The 23,275-nt window shown below is 43.5% G+C and overlaps 1 protein-coding gene across 1 annotated transcript in view; it reads right to left on the bottom strand.

Moving 5' to 3' along the window:
- odad2 (outer dynein arm docking complex subunit 2) overlaps positions 1-23,275 on the bottom strand; it is a 394,037-nt gene that overhangs the window by 93,567 nt on the left and 277,195 nt on the right. Inside the window, 2 exon segments of the mRNA XM_037694246.1 lie at positions 9,545-9,606; positions 9,711-9,891. Of these exon segments, the coding sequence (XP_037550174.1) occupies positions 9,545-9,606; positions 9,711-9,891 (243 nt within the window).

Here is a 23,275-nt window from a genome sequence, read left to right as displayed (position 1 = left end):
CTGGAGACTTGGAGAGCGCCGACCCCTCTGGAGACTTGGAGAGCGCCAACCCCTCTGGAGACTTGGAGAGCGCCGACCCCTCTGGAGACTTGGAGAGCTGAGGAGCGTCCGCCGGGACCCCCTCGGAATTGGAGAGCCGAGGAGTGTCCGCCGGGACCCCCCGGAACAGGAGAGACGAGGTGCGTCTGCCGGGACCCCCTCGGAATAGGAGAGATGAGGAGCGTCTGCCGGGACCCCCTCGGAATAAGAGAGATGAGGAGCGTCTGCCGGGACCCCCTCGGAATAGGAGAGATGAGGAGCATCTGCTGGGACCCCCTTGGAATAGGAGAGATGAGGAGCGTCTGCTGGGACCCCCTCGGAATAGGAGAGATGAGGACCCACCACAGGGGCTGCGTGCAGCGTGGAGTCCACCTCAGGGATGGCTGAAACAGGAGTCTTTAGAGTCTGTAACTCAGTTAATAAAAAATCATATTTGAGGAGCAAAGAAAGACCTGGGATAGAAAGTAAAAAATCCTCCATCTGGGACAAAACTAAATCAAAAGAGGACGGGTTTCTTTTAGCAGAATTAAATAGTTCGAGAATGGTCTGATTAATATGAAAAATATCTTCAGGGGAAAATGAATGAAAAAAGGGAATGTCTGTATGAGTGGGTGTGGTGACGGGTGCCGCCCCCACCGGAAACCTGGAAGGTGAGGCGGCGGGACACGCCCCCACGGAGTCACAATGAATACTCTCCGGAGGTACGGCCAGGCTGGGTCGAACAGCCGCGGCGCGGAGTGGCGGTGAGAGGCCGGATTCCGCCCCCACCAGGAACCTGGAAGGTGAGGCGACGGAACCCACCCCTGTAACGTCAACCGGACCGGACTCACCGAACAGGAGTGGATCAGAGCTCCCGCGGGACGCTGGATCTCGCCCCCACCGGAAACCTGGGAGGTGAGGCGGCGGACCCCGCTCCCATGAAAACACCGGAACCAGCTCTAATGTTTTGCTCGGCCGACGAGACCGGGCCGGTCGCCGCAGACTGCCTCCGGAACCGTCTTCTGCCACTGCGGCGGTGGTAGGACGGCGGAAGGACAGAGACGGAGAGGAGCTCGTCCATAATGGCACGAGGAGGAAAAAGAAAAAAGGTGAGTGCAGCCGAGTGAGAACCCTGCCCGCTGGGTTCTGTTCTGGTCGGGTCGTACTATTAGGATTTGTGTCAGGAGCGAACCCAGAGTGCAGAACAGGGACTCAACTCGGCAGAAATACAAAAATAGGATTTTAATGAGAAATAAAAGTACAAAATAAACAAGCTGACGAGGCAGCAAAACTTACATGGACATAGGAAGGAGGCACGGGGAACTCAGGAGACACGAGAGACACGGGGAACTCGAGGAACCAGGAAGACTCAGGGAAAGACTCAGAGACTCAACGAAGAGTACCCAACGAAGACGACCCGACGAAGAACAAGACAGAAAGGACGGCTTAAATACAGGGACAAGACGAGACGTGATAACAAACAGCTGGGACGAGACACAGGTGGCACTAATGAGGGAGCACGAGGGAAACAGACACAAACCGGGCCACAGAAAAGTACCATCCTTACAGTAAGGACTTCATCTTAGACAGTCGCCTCGGTTGGAAAAAACACGATTTAACAATCATGTTTACCTGACTGTTAAGTTTCATGAAAGGATCCATTATCACTCCCAGATTTGTGACTCTGTTTCTCTAACAGGGCTAGAGTGGAAAGGTAGATGTAGTGGTTGACGATCGTGTCATTGGGAGGGAACAACGTGACTTCAGACTTCTTCTCATTGAAACTTAAGAAATTTAAAGCCATCCAGTCTCTGATGTCAGCCAGGCAGTCAAGCAGAGGTTTAATAGAACATGTACCATTGTGTCTTAGGGGGAAGTCAATTTGACAGTCATCGGCGTAGAAGTGAAAGGGTATGTTGTGTTTCTGGAAAATAGCACCTAGTGGCAGTAGGTATAAAGAGAATAGAAGGAGACCCAGGATGGACCCCTGCGGTACCCCCCATTTAAGGTCTGCCGCTACTGAACTAAAATTTTTGATGGAAACACAAAATGATCTGTCAGCTAGGTAGGATCTGAACCAATTGAGGGCTGACCCTGTGATGCCCACCCACTGCTCTAACCTAGAAATGAGGACCTCATGGTCGATGGTGTGAAAAGCGGATGTAAGGTCCAATCGGAAGCATTTCAACTGGGACTCAATTATTTTTTCCAGAAACAAATGGGAGTCTGGAGACAGGCCAGAAGTTGGATACGACCAAGGGGTCAATGTTAGGTTCTATTTCGTACAGGCATAGCCCTTTAAGAGCTGTCGCTGGTGGGTTTTATCCCGTCATGCAAATCATCGCACTGAAAAAAATTAGTCCACACCCACCTGTTGCGTGGGCCCCACCCGGTCCGTATAAATTACGTTAAGAGCGGGTAATCGGCTCCCATTTTTCTTCAGCAAGCTAATAGCACTGTCAGAAGAACGAAGAAGGGAAGTTGTCCAGCTTGACTGGCACAACCTTTGTTAAGGCTACATGGGGTCCCGCCACACCAACCTCCTGCCGTCCCGGTGAGTTCTCCTCCCCGAGGAGAAGCAGACAAGCAGCATTGTCTCAAGGTAAGCGCCAAGGAATATTTCTCAGTGGCAGGTCACTACATGCTGGACGACGTCATCGACCCCTTTTTTCCTTTTATTGCCGACTCTCGGAGCAAATTGGATGGTTCCTCTTGGACAGGCGACGTCAACAGCAGCCCCCGATGCTCACTCCCTCTTGGAGAGCCTAGTGTCGGAACAAGGGGGGCTGAGCGTATGCTCACCCCCCCGGGCCTTTGTCGCATCGGTGACCACACCGCTCCCAGCCATCAGTGCCCTCCTCTCTGAGTTGCTTGGCATAATCCAGGAGGTGGCTGACACGAAAGTACTTCTTTCCGTCCCTCTCCTTCCCCAGCCCAGATCGGATGATCTAGCAGGAAGTTTTTTTGGCTCCACCCCAGCTCGCCATCCTGATCCCATCTGGCCTCGTTTTCCAGCAGTGATGTCCCGCTGGAACGAGGCTGCAGCCGGACCTGGTAGACTGAGAGCGTCGGTTTCCACATCCTCGCCCATCACCAGAGTGGAGGGGTTTTACCGAGCAGAAATTTCCTCGGTGCCCCCCCGGAGCCAAGCCTGGCGGAGAATCTCAGAGCAAAGATGTCCAGGTTGGACCAGCATCCTGCGCCTCCGGGGAGGCATGACAAGACGGCGACGTCGCTCTCCAACCGAGCTCACCAGTATGCATTCCAGGCGGCCGCAGCGAACAATACGTTGCGCCAATGACGTACAGCATCTCAGAGGCCAGAGGGACAGACCTGCCTCAGGAGACGAAGAGCTCCCTCTGCAGGGTGTCTGACGTCACCCTCAACCCCTGTGCCACGTCTGCTGTCTGACATGCTCGAGAAATCGAAAAAGCTGGAGGAGGTGTCGGCTGAGCGCCATCTGAGCAAGCTGCATGCCTCATCCCGCTTCCGGCCTGATGGAAGGATCGTTGTGGCCAAAGGCAGCAACAGAGACATTCCACAGCTGCAGCAGCGTCCTCCCGCTCCGCTTCGCCACAAGCCCCTCCCGTCAGAGAACAGCCCTTCTCATCCCGGCAACCAGCGGTTCAGCGTTTCCCAGAGATCGCCAACAGGCGGTGCCCTGGGACAACAAACCGCAGGGCTCACGGGGGAGAAGATTCAAGAAATTACTCCTTGCGGGGGATGTGTGTGTGCAAATGATGACATGAGCTTTTGAAATAAAACACAAACATCATTCAAAGATTAAAGTGTCTGATTCAGCCTGACTGTCAGTTCGAATGACCTCATAGCGGCTTCTCCTCACACATCCTCCACACAAAACGAGCCGGTGTCCTCAAAACAGGTTTTTTCAAAATCACCGCAGCTCAAGGAACATAGAACGCTCGCGTGACACAGCAGCCAAAAGTGAATGTTTTCAGTAGACCGAGTCCAGTGGGAAACCTCGCTCTCAGCCTGAGCTGCGTGCTGCTTCCTTTCACAGCAGCGGGGTCAAACGCGCGCTCCCGCAGCGCAGGCAGTTTTCACCCAAACGGCACCACGTTGATGAGGGCGCACTCACCTCTCCTCAGCACACACCAGCTCACATCAGCATGAATGTGAGCCCGCAGCCTGAGCGCGGCACAGAAGCACTGCGCACCCGCAGCAGCCCTAAACCTACACGGCATCGCATTCTCGGGGCGTGCGCACCTTCCCTCAGTGCACACCGGCTCACATCAGCATGAATGTGAGCCCGCAGCCTGAGTGCAGCACAGAAGCACCGCACACCCGCGGCAGTACTAAATTTACATGGTTCCGCATGCTCGGGGTACGTGCACCTTCCCTCAGCGCACGCCAGCTCACATCGACACGGATGTGAGCCCGCAGCCTGAGTGCGGCACACATGACGGCGGTGATTGGCATCCGTAAATAATGTGACGCAGCATAAACGCGTGCCCGCTTCCCGAACATTACGCGGAATGGCAGCGAGCGTGCGCTTTAGACAGACGGATGAACTGCTTTTATCAGCGGGGGATTCACGTTGCAATTACAGCTCAAACCCCCGTTTGGAGGCGGTTTAGAGACAGTTCTGTCATCCCCAGTCCAGATCTCATCTCTACACACAGAAGTTCAGGAAATTTCTGGTAAAAGATGTAATTTCCAGGGTTCCTGACGGAGGAAAACACGGGGTTTTTACTCACGTTACTTCCTGGTCCCAAAACGGACCGGAGGGATGAGACCCATTTTTAGATTTGTCAAATTTCAACACAGTTTCACATGTTGACAACCAGACAGCTGTTAGACAACATTCAGTGAAACGATTGAATTATCTCCATCGATCTGAAAAACGCCTACTTCCACATCCCAATCATACCAAAGCACAGACATTTCTTGTGCTTCTCCTTTCAAGGGATTCAGTATCAGTACAACAGGCTACCGTTCGGTTATTCCCTCATGCCTTGTACGTTCTCAAAGTGTGTGGAGACGGCTTTGCAACCGTTACAAAGAGCAGGGATGAGAATTTTGTTTTACCTAGACAATTTGTTGCTGCTGACTCGTTCCAGACAGGAAGCAGCAGCGCAGACCCAGGTGCTGACGCCACACCTGTTAAATCTGCGCTTCGCCATAAATTGGGAGAAAAGCTCTTTTCTCCCGGCCCAGACGATCGTTTATCTGGGAGTGGAGCTAAACTCGATCACAATGAGGGCTCATTTATCACAGACGAGAATCGAAACTCTAAAAGACCAGCTCCGCCACGTAAGGCCTGGCAGGGTGGTAACAGCAATTTCCATAATGAAGCTGTTAGGAATTATGTTGTCAGCTCACACAGTGGTTCCGCTGGGCTTACTCCACATGCGACGCCTCCAGAGGTGTTCAAATGGACCCAGTGAGGTGGAGACTACATCTGCTTCACCCTTAACCTGTCACGTTTTTTGCTTTGCCTGCCATAGTTCATGTTTCATCTCATCTCCTGTCAACCTGCACCTCACTTAACCACACCCACTCTGCTGAGTCACTGCAATCAGCCCTCATGCAGCTCACCTGTTTTTCCCTTTACTTAAACCCCACAGTCACTCTACTCAGTGCTAGATTATTGAAAGCCTCACAGTGAGTAAATGTCCAGCATCCATGCCACAGTTTTGTTTGTCTTCCTGGTTCTGACTTCATGCCTGTTTTACAGATTACCCATCTTGACCATCCCCTGCTTGTTTTGGATTATCAACTCTGCTTATGGTAACGGCCTCTGCCTTTTCTACAACGACCACGTCTACCGGATCACGATTCAAGTCTGGTTTCGGATTTCTGATAATCTGTGCATGACCCTCGCCTGTCTCCCTGGACCTGTCTTTTGGATCGTCCTCCTAACTTCTTCAAGCTCAGCTCTGCCTCAAAACCAGCTCACCTTCTCCAACAGTGACATCACACAATCCAACTCTAAGGAAATCCTCCCTCACCTGCTTACGAAGGTTGGTGGTTATAAACTGAACAATCAAACCAAAGCCGTTGAACTCCAATTCACTAACCTTCCTGTCTCTTCAGATCGTGCTGGCCCAAGGACTCAGACCTCCACCAGAAGCTGTTTATCAATAAATCTATTAAACCTTCCTGTTGTCTGTGATCTAATTCGAATCCCTAAATCTGGTTCATGTCATAACCCACCAGCGACAGCTCTTAAAGGGCGAAGCCTATATGAAATAGAACGTTGGTTACGTATTGTAACCCCAGATTCTATGAGTATAGGCGTAGCCCTTTAAGCGTCGGGCCTCACTGGCTCCTAATTGGCTGAAGAAAAGCTATTTGTGAGCCGATTACCCACTCTTAACATAATTTATACGGACCAGGTGGGGCCCACACAACAGGTGGGCATGGACTAATTTTTTTCAATGCGATGCTTCACATGACGGGATAAAACCCACCAGCGACAGCTCTTAAAGGGCTATGCCTATACTCATAGAATCTGGGATTACAATACGTAACCAACGTTTTTTCAGGAGAGGTTGAAAAGCAGCATGTTTAAAGGTTTTTGGCACCATGCCAGTGGATAAACTGCTATTCACAATAGCAAGAATAGAAGGACCAAAAACAAAAGCACACATATAATTGAACAACAAAAGTAGATACAATGAGTGCAAATACATCAAATGACGAAGAAAACCTATAAAATTTTACATATAGATGTTTTTGTAGAATCTGCTTCATCAGAGATTTAATGGTGAACTAAAGTTCATTAAAAGATAATTAGCAGGATTTATTGTTTAATTTGATCATTTTAATAATCTGTATTCTTTTTAATTTACCAGAAATGTCAAAATAAATTCTCACCCTGTACTGAAACTGTTTCCCACAAGCATTACCACCACCAGCTGGTAAGGCACGTGACGTCAATTTGAACCTGCCCACTAAAACCAGTACTGAAAGTATAATGGAAACACAATGTGTACCATACCGAGCCGAGTCAAACCATGCTGTACCGGTACTAAAGGTACTCATGGAAAAGGGGCTTAAATGTATTTTAATTTTGTGATCAGTGTATTTCAGAGCTCAGACTACATGGGCCAGGCCAGCGGCAGACTCAATAGATCCATCCATCCATTTTCTTTACCCCAATTTTTCCTTTGTGGGTTGCGGGGGTCACTGGTGCCCATATCCAGCAATCATTGTGCAATAGACAGGAACACGGTGGAAGAGACCTTGGACAGGTCTCCAGTCCATCACAAGGAGAAATACAGAGAAACGAGACAAACAACCATTCACTCTCTCATTGACAGCTAGGAACAATTTAGAGTTACCAATCAGCCTAACATGCATGATTTTGGTCTGTAGGAGGAAACCAGAGTACCCAGAGCAAACCCACGCAGTACAGAGAGAACATGCAAACTCCACCCAGAAAGGTCGGGATATGATCCGGCGACCTTCTTTTTGAGAGGCAATATCTCTGCCAACTGAGCCACCATGTCACTGACTCAATAGATCCATGGTCATTAATAACAAAAAGGATTGATCAGTTTAAGCAGTTTTCATTAGAACTTGTCTTCAGTCCTTCTCAGATCTTTTCTCAAGTCTAAAACTTGCACACTTTTCACTCAAATTATTCTCAATGTAAAAATTTACTCATGCTAGGGCCAGGTTAACTCACATCTGTGTTTAATGTATACATGCATACATAAGATTTATAAATAGTCATTTAGACAAACTTCATGCTGTTTTTTTAACTGGGTCCAAAAAGAGGTCATCTTTCCAAGTCAAACAGTCAGACTGTATTTCATAAAGTCCGAGTAAAGTTTACTTAAGTATGAGCTGTATTTCATGTCATCTACATGACTGTTTTCAATACTGCAGTCAAGCTCTGAGAAGTCAAAGAATTACACCACAGTGCACCCGTTGTCTGGTACAAATAACATGTAACGTATTCCCCATGTGTGCTTCCACCAACAAAGCTACACTGAATGTTGTCATAATTACTTAAACACTCCCTAATCACAGCATCTCCATGACTGGCAACAAGCGAATACTCATCAGGGACATCCCCAGCGCCATCAGTCTTCTGTTTGCATATAAATCAGTCTAGAGGGATCATAACATCAGATTCCAGTCTGCAGGGCCTCTTAAATGTGGACCGAAAACAAAAGTAAAGACTCATATCATCCGCCAAAACTGCTCTGTCATCCCAAGAAGCAGATATGAAATAGATTAGCAAACCAGTTGTAGTTGACAGTGATGGATTAAAGGGGTAGACCACAGACATTGAAGGAAATAAAAATCCTGTGTTCACTCTTGTAGTTGCACATGATTCATTGGAGGAAGTGCTATGTCAATAACCACACACTGTCTAATGGCTGCAAGTATCTCTTGAAAAACCTGAATGTCATCATTGGGATTTCAGTCATTTTGGATGACAAGAAGAGAATGATTGTGGTAATAAACAGGAGATACTGAGTGCTATGCTGACATGTATAAAACTCGCAGGAAAGTTTCAACTATTTGTGTGACATCATCCAAACCTCATAATACTTGTTAACAAGTTGTACATCATCTATCATTGTAATCTGAAAAACAGTTTTGGTAGTGTGAAAAAAAGATACTAAAGGAGTTGTGCTAATTGTTCTACAAACATCTATCTGCATGCATGTTCTAAATAAAGCTTTCACCTCCAGAATAGAAAACACAAACTCTGTTTTCAGATGAAGGCTGACAAATCATATAGTCAGATCTAAAACTTCACACCGTGAAAAAACATGACAAACACGATGAACTGACATAATAATCATCTCCCTTTCTATAAAGATAATCACAATCAGCTTTAACTTAAAGTGCTTTATTTTTTGTGAATCGTTGTTTTTTGCTCCAAACTAACGAGTCAGAGTCAGACAACATCATAAACAGCCAACAATGTAAATGCAGATGTTTAGTTATATTTTGTCCAGTGCTAAACAAGAAGAGTCTTGAAAAAATCTTGTAAAAGCAACAAGGCACAGATGGAAGCTCCACAAAGATTTGTAGCCAAACAGAAAGAGGTTAGTAGAACAAACAACAAAAAATAGACTGCTATGTATTCTGGTTCACTGTGTTTGCCCATCCATGAAGTCTTGGACGGGAAAGGCCTTTAGGCATGTTCTTGTGACCAGCTCAATGACAGCACAACTACAGTAAATCTCTGAGAACTAAACTGCAAAAACATTTAACACAGCAGGTACAATAAACAAAGCTTTAAACTCTTGTCATTAAGGAAAAAATAAGAGTGGCCTACCTGTATTTACAAGATAATAGAACAGAAAGGTGTTTTTTTTTTTTACATAATTGGGCCATGACAGGTTAATGATACTAAGCTTAGATCCAGGAATTTGTGTAATTTCCTCTTAAAATCTCATGTCATGAAACAATTACAATTGTTATTAGGTATTTGAGTAAACAAGCTACTTATTACATCTTAAATATACCTAGCACTAACCTTCTTAAAATACTGTAAATGAGAAAATATGCATTATCAAATATGAAGAAATAAACTTACGCCATGTTGTCCTTATTTGTAGCGCATATGCCCACAGCCTTAGTTACATTCATAAGCAGTGTCTGGTTAAATCAAAGAGTGTGCATATCATTAGTAAAGGACTGTTATAAAAATGAAAATGAAAAAAAAAAAAAAAATCAAAATACAGAAGAGAAAGTATAAATACCTGGTTTGGTTTGGTGAGCAGATTAACAAGCAGTTTGATGCCCCCACACTTGTGGATAATGAATCTGTTAGCTGGAATTTGAGCAAATTCTCCCAGTGCTCCCACAACATTGATAAGCACTTCATCAGGCTGATCATTTAGCAGATAAACGAGAGTTTGTAAAGCGTTGTACTCCTGAAAGCTTTGGGTCAAGACAAGGAAAAAAAGAGCTGTTATGATCAACTAAATTTATGATCTTTTGAGTCTATTTGTTTTGTTTATTTGATTACATACCATACCACTGTTTATAAATTTAGAAAAGTTATCAGTTAAGATAAAGACTCCACCTCCATTTTTCAGAATCAAAATCAGAAGAATCAGAATAAACTTTATCGGCATTGCACCGAGAAACAACGAGAATATGTACGTACAGTCGTCTGAAAGATGGGCGGCGTGCACGAAGCTGCGGCTATTAAATAGTGCGGCCCTCTTATTCTTATTCAGAATAATATTTTGCTTAGATGAGAAAAGGGAAGAAACATGAGGAGAGACGGTATAAAAAAATATCTCTCACGCCGTGTCCTAGACAGGGCCCAATTTGAGGCATCAAAAAAACCTACCACAGCAAAGCAACATAAACAGATGTTAGACATGTACATATATGCCGGTGAAAACATTGAATTTTTAAGGGAAAGTCGTAGCATAGTCCAGAGCCCCCCCTCTCAGCCATTGTCCAGATAAGAGGTGACATTCATCATCAGCTCAGTTGAGGTTCTGTTACATGTCCACGGCCTTGGGGAAGGGAGGGGTGAGGAAACAGTCAAAGCATCTTTGTTGTTTTCAAAACATTCCAGGAGGAGTTGAGATAAGTTCGGCGTCAAGGCCACAATTTGGGTCAGGCAGAACTCGTGAATTGTTGTTTCTGCCGTTTAAAGTCTCGCTGGTATATATTCCTCTGATGGAAACTCCAAAACAGCCGAATTGATCCTTTACGCCAAAAGTTGAGCTCACAGCTTCTCCAAGATTATTCCCACCATTCATGAGTGCTGCCAGTAAGTTCACGGTCCTGATAACAGCCTGCGCCAGCTCCCTGCTGCAGCTCTTTAAATTCAGTCTGAGCACTGTCGAGACACATCCCCATGAATTTGTAGGCAATCCAGAATTCACCAACCAAACAGCAAAATAACCAGTTGTCATCATGAATCCAATTTGTTTCCGTTGAGGTAAGAGGATCCTCCTTATGCCCTGACTCATGTCGGGAGAAGTTGATCAATTTTGTTGAGAGAAAAGCTGATCCTTCGAATTATGAGGTATGCAGAAAAAAAGGGGCTTTTTAAGGGTTCACAGGACAAAAGAGTGCAGCAGGGAAGCAGGTGGGGGGGGGGGGGCACAGGGAAATACGTCTGGTTTCACCAGAGAATAGAGGGAAAAAACAAAACTAAAAAAATACTGGGTACAAAAATTATTTAGTGTTACCTTAGTGTGTTGACATGTTAATATTTACAGCCCACATAATGTATATTTCAGAATAGAAATGAAAATAAAGTTTGATAAATGTCATAGTCAAAAGGAGGCATCAAATAAAATATAAATATGATTGTTACGTTCGGCCGTCATGAATGTTTGAACCCACGTGTGGGGAGGATGACAAGGACGCTCGAGGAAAACGTAAAAATGTTTATTAAACAAAACAAATCAAAATGCTGACAGGGCAGCTACTCACAAAACTGGAAACAGGCAGATCAGGGCAGACAGGACAAAAGGCTCAACACGACACCATGGAAGGATAATCCCGAGACAAAGACAAGACACCAGTGAACTGAATATATACACACACATTGATTAGGACAATGACAAGACACTTGCAGTGATTAACATTAGACACAGGTGAGACAGGGACTGAACACAAGGAAAAACACTGAGTGCTGGATCAGGAAACATGAGGAAACAGACAGAGACAGGACAAAAACCCAGAAACTCTACAATGATTAGTTAAACAAAAAATAAAGCTTGCACTTAGGAAAACTGACTAAAGGCTCACACAGACTTAAGCGGTCCTCAGTCTGCGCAGAAACTGCGTGCACTGTCCACAGACTGTTGAGACTTCATACTCAAGGATCCTCCCTTAGCGGCTGCAGTAAGCTCCGCAGGCAAGGGGCGTTTACCTTTGGGACAAATTGAGGTTGCTGATTGGTAATTTTCTGACACACCTACTGGATTGATTGACAGGTCCCAAAAAGAAAAAAAAAAGGGAGTGCTGGACCTGCAACCCACACATCAGACCAGCCCACGAAGAAATCTCCAGACCCTCCTGCAGCCACGATGGACCTAATTTTAATTATCTTGTGACAAATTCCTTCATTTTTCACCATTTCAGTCATGGCATCATTGGAGGAGGAGGAAGAGATTGCTTGCCTCTTGGAAAAAAAAAGAAAAAGAAAAGGCCATTAAACCAGACCAGGGATGAAGAAGGGAAATTTAATACATTGGAGTCACATACAAAACAGTCTGTCGCAGGGCTGTTTATTGTGTGGCACCGAGTACGCGTACGTAAAAATTGAGCTTTGCATGGACATGCCCTGCGGGTGTCTGCTTGGAATCTAATCCGGTAAGCGCGAACCTCCAGGGATTAACGTCCGCGCGAGTCTGTGGAAGCCTTAAGAAGCTCACATTAATACATACATATATTTAAAGCCCCCCCCCCCCCCCCCCCCACACACACACACACACACACATGAACATAGGAGGATCTGCGGTGGAAGTCATCTCCAGCTACAAGTACTTGTGGGTGCAGCTGAATGACAACCTCAGCTGGGGCAACAACACCACCAGCCTGATCAAGGAAACTCATCAGAGACTCTACTTCCTCAGGCGGCTGAGATGAGCTGGACTGGGAAGCTCAGTCCTCACCTCCTTCTACAGGTGTGCAGTGGAGAGCATCCTGTGCTCCAGCATCAACGTGTGGCATGGAGGCTGCACAGCTGCAGAAAGAAAAGCTTTGCAGAGAGTGGTGAAGGCTGCACAGAAGACTGTTGGAGTCAGCCTTCCCACCATGACAGACATCTACACCTCCAGATGCAGGAAGAGAGCCACCTGCTTCATGAAGGACCCCACTCACCCAGCACACACATTTTTTGCCTCGCTCCACTCAGGAAGGAGGTTGAGGAGCATTAAGTGTAGAACCACTAGACTGAGGAACAGCTTCTACCCTGAGGCTGTTAGACTCATGAATATCTAACCAGAATAATCACTGTGAAAAATCACATCATGTTGCTGCTGATCTGTTTCTTGTTGCTGTGTTCATTCGTACTCATCTGCTCACACAGACTCATGTTCGTGCTGCTGTTTGGTATTGCTTTTATGCTATTAGTGCTTAGTGTATTTTTAGCTAACATTTTTCTTAGTTTATATCTTAGATCTTATTACTGTTTTTCTTTTACATTTTATTGTTGGCTGTAATTGGGACCCTGTGTACACAATTTCATTCCACCACATGCACCACATTTGGTGTGAATGACAAATAAAGAACCTTGAATCCTTAAGCCTCGTAGGAGCAGTGCATGGAAAACCAATAGATCTCAACATAAGACCAGCCATGGAAACTGTACAATGAAGATCATCAAAGTAATCATGATTCATTCTCCAGACGCCAGGTATATCATTGATAGAGTGAGGTGATATGCCTACCAGATTATTTGTAAAATAATTTAAAGTATTAGTTTTTCTTGGTTGGTACAGATCACAAGGGGAGATTACAATAAACTCAGCATATTTTGCAATCCAGCAGTACAAACACTTTTCCCACTGATTCTCATAGCCATCCCTGTCATTCACTTTGCACAACCAAAATTTAGCTGTGGCTTGGAAACTCTTCCTCCCTCCTTAAGCTGTGTTTTTTTCTTAACTTGCTTGTCTATGATATAGGGTGGTAAACTATAGTAAACATTCAAATGGGATATACTGTGGTTAAAAAAACCTTCAACAAACCTCTGATGTACAGTTAAGCTCTACAGCTGCTTTTATTCATGGTTACGGTTACTGAATTCTGGTCTTTCAGCTATTGTAGATGGCCAAGGTCATTTGGTTTTGGTCATGGTCCACCGACAGAGACTAGTCTTGCAAGTAAAAACATTGCTAATGAACAGAGGAGCAGCCAAAGATAACTTCAGTAAACTCCACCCTAAGAAAAACAATTGTTTTCTTCTACCATCGCTGAAGTGTCATCTGCACTTCACTACAGTAGAATTATCTTGTAATAATAGATGTAAGTTTTGACAAATGAGTCTGTGACATGTCTATTTTTGTTAAGTCCAGATGAGGTAATTACGAGATGTAAAAGTAACATTACAGAAAGTTGCCTGACGTGGTTTCTTCTTGAAACAATAGCTATGTTTACATGGACATAAGTAATCGGATCAAACAGCTGTTCGGAATAAAAACGCGTCATGTAAACACCCCGTTCGGGTTATTTTTTGTTTATTCAGCGCTTTTAAAATATCTTAACAGCGCTGAATAAACGAAACGGGTGGTTTACACCAATTCATAACCTGAACGGTGCGCATGAAAACACTTGATCTTTTTATTTTGTTCTGATCGTGAAAAACTGACTTGACTGCGCATGTGCGACCCATGTCATTTCCGCCTGGTAATGCTAATAATATTAGCATGTCGGGGAAGCAAAACTGGTCGGTGAGCAACACAACATTTCTACTAGAAACTTTGAAAGAGCTCAAAATGATCTGGACTACCTGTAGCTCAGTCAGGGAATACAGTAACGTCTCCACCGTTATTAAAACCTGTCATGGGTCCATTTTGGGCGCTCAGCTTTGTTTACGTTCATCCCGAAAGTAAACCGGAAGTCGAACTTCTTCTGTGTTTTTTTAAGGAGAGTTTATCACTCTGCGCATGTCAGTACTTCTGTTCAGAACAACGCCCGCTGCATGTCAACACTCATCATGAATAGATTGTGCCCATGTAAATGATGCATTTGAATTATTTAATTTGAAAACATTTCAATCCGATCAAAGAATTTTGCGCATGTAAACATAGCTACTGGGCTCTACCCAGCTGAAACTCGAAGGATTCGGGGATCACAGAGTAGCTTCTGTTTGTACAAATCGTTCTGGTAGCTTAAAGTCTGTTTATCAACTTCTGTTGTTTTCACAACATTCAGCCAACTGTAGTGAATTAAAATTTATCTTTTATCACAGCTGAGGCTTTTAGGTCCATCATACTGAAAGTAAGATGTTTATGGAACCCAATATATTCATCATAATCAATATAATGATCACAAAGAACATAAACTTTCACAGATACAGTCATCTTCACTGATAGCAGAATGTTTCTCGCAGAACATTTTCTAATTTGGTTAAAGAGAAAACTGTTGTGAGATCAGGTCATTTAAGGGGGCAATTGTGTGCTGCTCATCACAGGGTCAAGCAGAAGTCAAGTGGAAGGTTAGCTAGTATTTGGAAGAAAAGCTCACAGTATCGATCCCAAACCATTACAACACCAACAAAGTCTAAGACTTGGCAGTCACAATTTTCCATTGCAATGTTTGTTTTTTTTGCAGTTATTTTGTTGAGACCTTTGAGAGCATTTCTGTGTCAATAACACCTCAATACACAGAGTTGAAGGGGCCACATGTGGATGGATTATTAAACCTGTACACAATAATGTTTAACTGTTTCTGAGTTGGCTTACTACTCAGATTGTTACATCATAAAACTTTAACTAAGGAACAGTGGTAGTTATAAAACCCGCTATAAGGCAAAAATAATGGAGCTGTTAGACAAACACACTTATCAACATAGTTAAATATACAGTATAACAATTTCTCATTTGAATGGATCATCAATCAGTAAAAATTATGACATGTCCCCCTTTTTGTGCTAAACTGGAGAACATTCAGTGTCAGTAGTGTTTTAAACATTTCAAATCAGTCTCTAAAAAAAACGCAATAGGCTGCAAGTCCAGTTTTATTTGATCATGAACTTAATTAAAGGGGGGGGGGGATATTTCACTGTGCCTTTAGTTATTACAGCAGTAAAAAGTTTGCAAAATAATTTTCATTTTACTGCACTCAAACTGAGATAGGTTGTGAAAAGAACCTGTGCCCCTAAAACCCGGTTATATTTGCATACTTATATTTGTTTTTAATCTAATGGTTCAGTCTCTACTCTCCAACTTGTGACAGACCTGGCATTTTAAGGGAATCAAATGAACCTGAGAGAGAGTTCAATTCAGTTTATTTATATTCAATTCAATTCAGTTTATTTATATAGCGCCAAATCACAACAGAAGTCATCTCAGGGCACTGAACAGAAACATACATACATACATACATAAATACATACATTACATACATAACATACATACATAACATACATACATACATACATACATACATACATACCATACATAACATCCATCCATCCATCATCTTCCGCTTATTTCAAAGTCGGATCGCGGGGGCAACAGCTTGAGCAGGGAGGCCCAGACATCTTTTTCCACAGCCAGCTCTTCTGGGAGGATTCCAAGGTGTTCCCAGGCCAACCAAGAGACATATGCCACTTATCCACTGTCACAGTGCGGATCAGGTCAGTTCGGGTCGGTTCAGATCGGCTCGTGTCTCGTTGTGTTTCCATACACATTTCTGGACCGGCTCTGTAGGCGGGGACTAGAATCCAACTCGTCTTACCACCTGGTGGCGGTAGTGCTCCCTTAAGCTATTTACTAGCCACCACTAAACGTGTTAGAAGAAGAACACCCTGAAGGCTTTGTCACAAGATGTTGTGGAAGAGATGTCATGCTTTAATGGAGTACGTCATGAGCTGTGACTTTTAATCCTGATTCATAATCCTACCTTACTGCCTGCTTTAAACCCATGTGTTTTCCATTTTAGTATAGATTTTTACAATAAAGATGTATTTAAAATATCTTCACTTTTATTATTTACAGATATGCACAAGGTTCATGTTAAAATTGCAAAACATCACACTGTGCTGTAATCTTTGAAACTTTTACAATAAGCTACAGACTTGAAAACTATTAGATTAAATGTTGTCCTTAAATTTTAAAGGTTTGCCTTTCATTAAATTTAAAAACATAAATGTATTACTTAATAATTAAAAAAAATAGTCTGGTCCTCTGGGCATTCAAAAATCAAAACATACAAACAAAAAGCATTTGTTGTTTATTTATTATAAACTGTATTGTTTGTTTTGTGAATGTCCAGAGGACCAGACTTAACTTTTTCGATTTTTCTACCTGAATTACTGAGCATGCATCAGGATATTACTTAATAAATAGTCAGTTTGTCTGCAAACACCATGGGGTCTTCCTAGAAGAGTTGAAGAGGTGGCTGTTGATGTCTGTGCCTCCCTGGTGAAGCTGCTGTCCCCACAACCCTGAAGCAGATGATGGATGGATGGATGGACGGACGGATGGACGGATGGATGGATGGATGGATGCTGGCCCTGGTAAAACTGCTCCCCCCACGACTCGGAAGCAGAAGATGATGGATGGATGGATGATGGATGGATGGTGAAGAAGGAGACCATCAAACACAGCAGAAGTGGTCAGTTCAGTTGAACCCCTGCCTGTTTGCTTCAGATCAGCTGTTCAAATCTTTGCAGGTTCAAATAAAAGGTACAACAGGGCTTTCAGCTGAATCTCTCAGGGGTTACAGTTGTACAGCCAATAACTGATAACTGATAAATGATAAAACTGTCTTTTCTGAATTTTTGACTGTTTTTGTCTCACTTCATCCTGGAACCAAAAATAATAATAATAACAGTAACAGTAAAAACATAATAATAGTTGAGCAGATTCTAGTAATCTTTTCTTAGGATTCATTAAAGATCAAATGCAATTGGAAATTCTTCTCAACTTCCAGTATGGATTTAAACAAACACTATATGCACTTAACATTGTAAAATTTGTTTAGGAAATTTAATGTTCAAGGACACCACTTAAGAAAAAAAATGTTTAATAGGAAAAGTAAGAAGTGAAAAATGTACAAAAATAAAAAATACTGTCTCCAACTAATGATTGTCTGTCTGTCTATCCCTTGTCTCACGGGCTCATCCAGAAGAAGACAGAAGTGTTGTTCCTGCTGTGTCCGGTTCAGTTCTTCGTGTTCATTCAGTGATGAAATAAGACTTTTCTTTATTGGACTCTTTTCTCTTTCTCTTGAATAGAAAGAAGAAAAAGGTGGTTAATTCAAGCTACATACTGTTTTTGAATAAATGCATCAAACAAAGAAAGGTGCAGCTAACAGCTATAACAGCTATATTAATAATAATAAACTGGTAAAATAAGAAAATGAAAAATAAATTGATTTAAAAATAATGGAAATAATATAATAATAACAATGGATATATGAATCAGAAAGTATTATACAGATACAGATATTCTTTATTGTCATTCGCACCACATGTGGTACATGTGGTGGATCAAAATTATGTAGACAGGGTCCCAGTTACATCCAACAATAAAATGTAAAAGAAAAACAGTAATAAGATCTAAGATATGAACTAAGAAAATCATCAACTAAAAATATGATAAGCACTAATAGCATAAAAACAATAAACACAATACGCCGAACAGCAGCACAGACATGAGTCTGTGTGAACAGATGAGCATGAATGTACACATCAACATGAAACAGTTCAGCAGCAACATGATGTGATTTTTCACAGTGATTATCCTGGTTAGATATTCATAAGGCTGCACAAACTCAAGTTCATGTTGCTGTTTGGCATATTGTTTTGATTGTTTACTCCTATTAGTGCTTAGTGTATTATTAGTAGATGTTTTTTAGTTGATATTTTTCTTAATTCATATCTTAAATCTTATTACTGTTTTTCTTTTACATTTTGTTGTCTGTAACTGGGACCCTGTGTACATAATTTCATCCCAATTCAGTATTTATTCAACATTTTGTTTTTTTAACTTTAAAAATAAAATAAAAGCAAGTCTTTATCAGCACAAATAAAGTGATGTGGAACATGTTGCATCTGTTCTTACCAAGCACAGAAGGCTGCAGCGTTGTGCTGCTCTGTGAGGTGCAGCTGGGCTGTGGTGGAGCTCTGTCAGGTGTAGATTCTGCTGATGGAGCAGGAGCAGAAGCCAGGAGGCTTGGAGGGTTTAATGTGGAGTTTAGAGACAAACCGTCACGCCCTGAAATACGTTCTGGATAAAATACATTGAGAAACGGGACCGGAGGACAGTTAGCGTTTATGCAAATTAGCTTAGCATCGTAGCACCGATGTTGTCCTATTATGGCGTCAGCCTCTTTTGTTAGCTAAAAATATGTTCAGAACTGATGGGATGAGTAACTTAAAATATGTTTAAAGTTAGAAAACACTCACCATCTTCTATAAATGATTCAAGTAGAGCAGTGGCCGTGTCCAAACCACCCTCCAATTGCTCCATCTAGCTCGCTTTGACTTTTTTCGTCGGCCACCAAGCACAACAACACCTGCACTTCTGCATTTGACCACAGCTTTGATATTATTGTTTTTTATAGCGTCAAAATACTAAAAGATACGCTCCTCGAGTTATTGCTAATAGCAAGCGGGAGAGAAAAAATGGCGGATCGGGTTGTTTGGAAAGACTCAACAGACTCCTCCCCCCGACCAATCAGTGACCGACAGTGTTTCTGACGTCACGGCTCGGCTCGCTTGGACCCCTTGAGATGCCGGGCCAGAATTTAGGGAGGCGAGCCAGTCCCAGGAACAGTGGAAAAGACCTCAAACGTGCGTCAAGCCGGAAATATCCGACCCGCGCCGTGACAGTGGAAAAGGGGCAATAGTCTCTCCAACGTGTCCTGGGTCTTCCCCGGGGTCTCCTCCCAGTTGGAAATGCCCAAAGCACCTCCCTAGGGAGGCTTCTAGGGGGCATCCTTACCAGATGCCCGAACCAACTCAACTGGCTCTTCTTGATGTGGAGGAGTAGCGGTTCTACTCTGAGTTTCTCCCGGATAACGGAAATTCTCACCCTATCTCTAGAGAGTCCAGCGACCCTGCGGAGGAAACATTTCAACCACCTGTATCTGCAATCTCATTCTTTCAGTCAATACCCAGAGCTCATGACCATAGGTGAGGGTAGGAACGTAGACCGACCAGTAAACAGAGATATTTGCCTTACAGTTCAGCACTCTTTTCACCACAACGGAACGGTACAGAGTCCGCAATACTGAAGATGCTGCACCAATCCATCTGTCAATCTCACGCTCCATCCTTCCCTCACTCGTGAACAAAACCCTCCACCAGCTTGCTGCACAGTGAAATTCTGTCCATAAAAGATATGAACAGAATCGGTGACAACGGGCAGCCCTGGCGGAGTCCAACTCCCATTCTGAAGGGGTCCAACTTACTGCCGGCAATGTGAACCAAGCTCTCGCACCGCTTGTATAGGGACTGAACAGCCCGTAACAATGGGCCCCCAATCCCATACTCACGGAGCACCCTCCACAGAGTACCTCAAGGAACACGGTCGAATGCCTTCTCCAAGTCCACAAAACACATGCAAACTGGATGGGCAATCTCCCATGACTCCTCGAGGATCCTAGTGAAAGTAAAGAACTGATCCAGTCTACCACGGCCAGGACAGAATCCACACTGTTCCTCCTGGATCTGAGATTCTACCAACGATCAGACTCGCTTCTCCAGTACCTCTGAATAGACCTTACTAGCAAGGCTAAGGAGAGTGAAGCCCCTATAATTGGAGCACACCCTCCGGTCCCCGTTTGTGAAGATGGGAACCACCACCCCAGTCTGCCAATCCAGTGGCACTGCCCCCAATGTCCAGGCAACGTTGCAAAAGCATATCAACCAAGACAACCCTACGACATCCAGAGCCTTAAGGAAATCAGGGTGAATCTCATCTACTCCCAGAGCCCTGCTGCCTCGGAACTTTATGACTACCTCGGCAACCTCAGCCACAGTTATGGACAGATCAACCCCAAAGTCCCTCGACTCAGCATCCTCCATGGAAGACGTAGAGGTTAAAAGCATGTTAGGAATTTTTTTTTCTCCAAACCCTATGTGTTATTTTTCACTATTTTTAATTGTCTGTCCAAACAGGACTCACTTATAAATGAGTCCACGAGACTCAGTGTGACTTATCTGTTTAAATAAAGGTTGAATAAATGAATGTGCTGGTGGGATTGAGAAGGTCTGAGAAGTATTCCTTCCACCTCCCGACGACATCACTGGTTGAGGACAACAGCAGCTCACCTTCACTAAACACAGTAATAGTAAAGTGCTGCTTTCCCCTCCTCAGCCGCCTGATGATTTGCTAGAATCTGTTTGGAGCTGATCGAGAGTTTCTATCAAAGGTCTCACCGAACTCCTCCCACATCTGAGCTTTTTCATTCAACCTTTATTTGGACAGGTAATCCCATTGAGCCTCAAGGACTCATTTACAAGAGAGACCTGATTTCAACAAAGAAAGATGACAACAATGGACAACAGCGACAACATTTTACATTTTACAACAACAACAATAAACAGTTATAAAAAGTCATACTGCAGTTTTTTTTTTTTTTAACAAATAGGATGGCTAAAAGAAAAAGGTAAAAAAAAAACAGCTAGATTCTAAGGCGAATGTAGAAAACTAAAAACAGGAACATGTCTGCGTTGGTCCCTGCCAGGAGTCCAACAGATTCTTAAAGCCACATAGAGAGGTCAAGGTCGAGAGCTTCAAATCTTTTTGTAAGATATTCCAGGAAACAGGAGCGGAGTAGGAGAAGGCCCTTTTGCCTAGTTCAGTCCTCATTGAGGGAACACTGCAGGTAATAATGTCCTGAGAGCGCACGCCGTAGCTGCACTCACGCAGAGACATGTAGGAGGAGATGTATGAAGGCAGCAGACCAAGAAGTGATTTAAAGATGAAAATGTACCAGTGAGAGAGTCTGCGTGAAGTTAATCATGTCCAGTTAACCAGTGAATACAGGGTGCAGTGGTGGGTACGATAATTACAGCCAGTTATGAATCTTAGTGCACCATGATAGACAGCATCCAACATCTGCAGGGTTCTTGTAGGAGCGTTAATGTAAATAATGTCACCGTAATCAATGGAGGGAAGGAAAGTCACAGATACAAGGCGTTTTCTAGCATTCAGGGTTAGACAGGATCTGTTTCTGAAAAAGAAACCCAGTTTAACTTTCAGTTTCTTTACCAAGTTTTCCATATGGAGCTTAAAAGAGAGATGTGAGTCGACCAAGATACCCAAATATTTACAGGAATCAACAAACTCAATGGGGACACCATCTGAGGATAAAATCGGAGGAAGAACTGCTGGGACCAACTTCCTATTTGAAAAAAGCATCCCTTTGGTTTTGTCGGCATTTAGGACAAGTTTGAGGTGGACCAAATCTGTCTGAATGTAGTTGAATGCAGATTTCAAAAGCTGGAAAGCCTTAGCAACAGTTTTAGCTCGACAATAAACAACTGTGTCATCAGCATAGAAATGTATGGATGCATTAGGGATGTTTTTACCAACATTATGTATGTAGATTGTAAAGAGGGTGGGTCCTAAGACTGAGCCTTGTGGTACACCATTGTTGACTGTTAAATAACTGGAGGAAGTATCATTATGTTGAACACATTGCCTCTGGTCTGAAAGATAGTTAGAGAACCAACCAGTGGTGTGTTCTGAAAAACCAATTTCTGAGCGTTTATGACACAAGATGTTATGATCCACAGTGTCAAAAGCTTTAGACAGGTATAAGAAAAGTGCAGCACAATAATTCTTAGCATCCAGTGCTTCAACGATGTCATTAAGAACCTTCAGTGAAGCAGTGGTTGTGCTGTGTTGTTTCCTGAAACCAGAATGATGGGGAGGTAGGATGTTAAATGAGTCCAGGTAATTTCTGATTTGATAGTTTATCAGTTTTTCTAGAACCTTGGCTAAAATGCAGAGTTTAGAGATTGGTCGATAGTTGTTCAGTGAAGTGGGGTCACCTCCCTTCAGCAAAGGAAGAACAAAGGCTGTTTTCCAAGTGTCTGGGATGGAGTTTTGTCTTATGGAGAGATTGAAGATGTGGGTCACAGGGACTGTAATGATATGAACAGCCAGCCTTAAGAAATAAGGTGGAAGTTCATCTGGACCTGCAGATTTTTTAGGATCAAGATCTTTTAACAGTTTATTGACCTCACTGACTGAGAATGGAGAAAAAGAGAAGGTGTGATTAACTGAGGATTGACTTGTAGGAGGGATTTGATTTGTAGAAGTTTGGTTATAAAGTGAAATGGCTGATTTTCCATTAGTAACTGTGCCAAATAAAGAACTAGAAGCAACAAAATGTTTGTTGAAACAGTTCAGGATCTCGTGCTTATTTGACACAGGAACAGAGTTAACGAGAAGTTGTGATGGGAGGTCAGATGATTGGGGGGTGCCTGAGAGAGATTTGATGGTTTTCCAGAATCTGTTGGGGTCATTTAGACTTTTGAAGGTCTGAGATAAGAAATAGTTGCGTTTTGCTGCTTTGACAGCAGTTGTACATTTATTCCTCATCTGTCGAAAACTCAACCAATCAGTGTCTGAGTCAGATTTTCTCGCTGCAGCCCAAAGATGAT

Source organism: Nematolebias whitei, chromosome 20 (genome assembly GCF_014905685.2).
Source record: "Nematolebias whitei isolate Nwh7 chromosome 20, NemWhi1, whole genome shotgun sequence".
Taxonomy (NCBI): Eukaryota; Metazoa; Chordata; class Actinopteri; order Cyprinodontiformes; family Rivulidae; genus Nematolebias; species Nematolebias whitei.
Note: the sequence above shows the minus strand (reverse complement) of the source record. Positions and strands in the feature narration are given on the sequence as shown.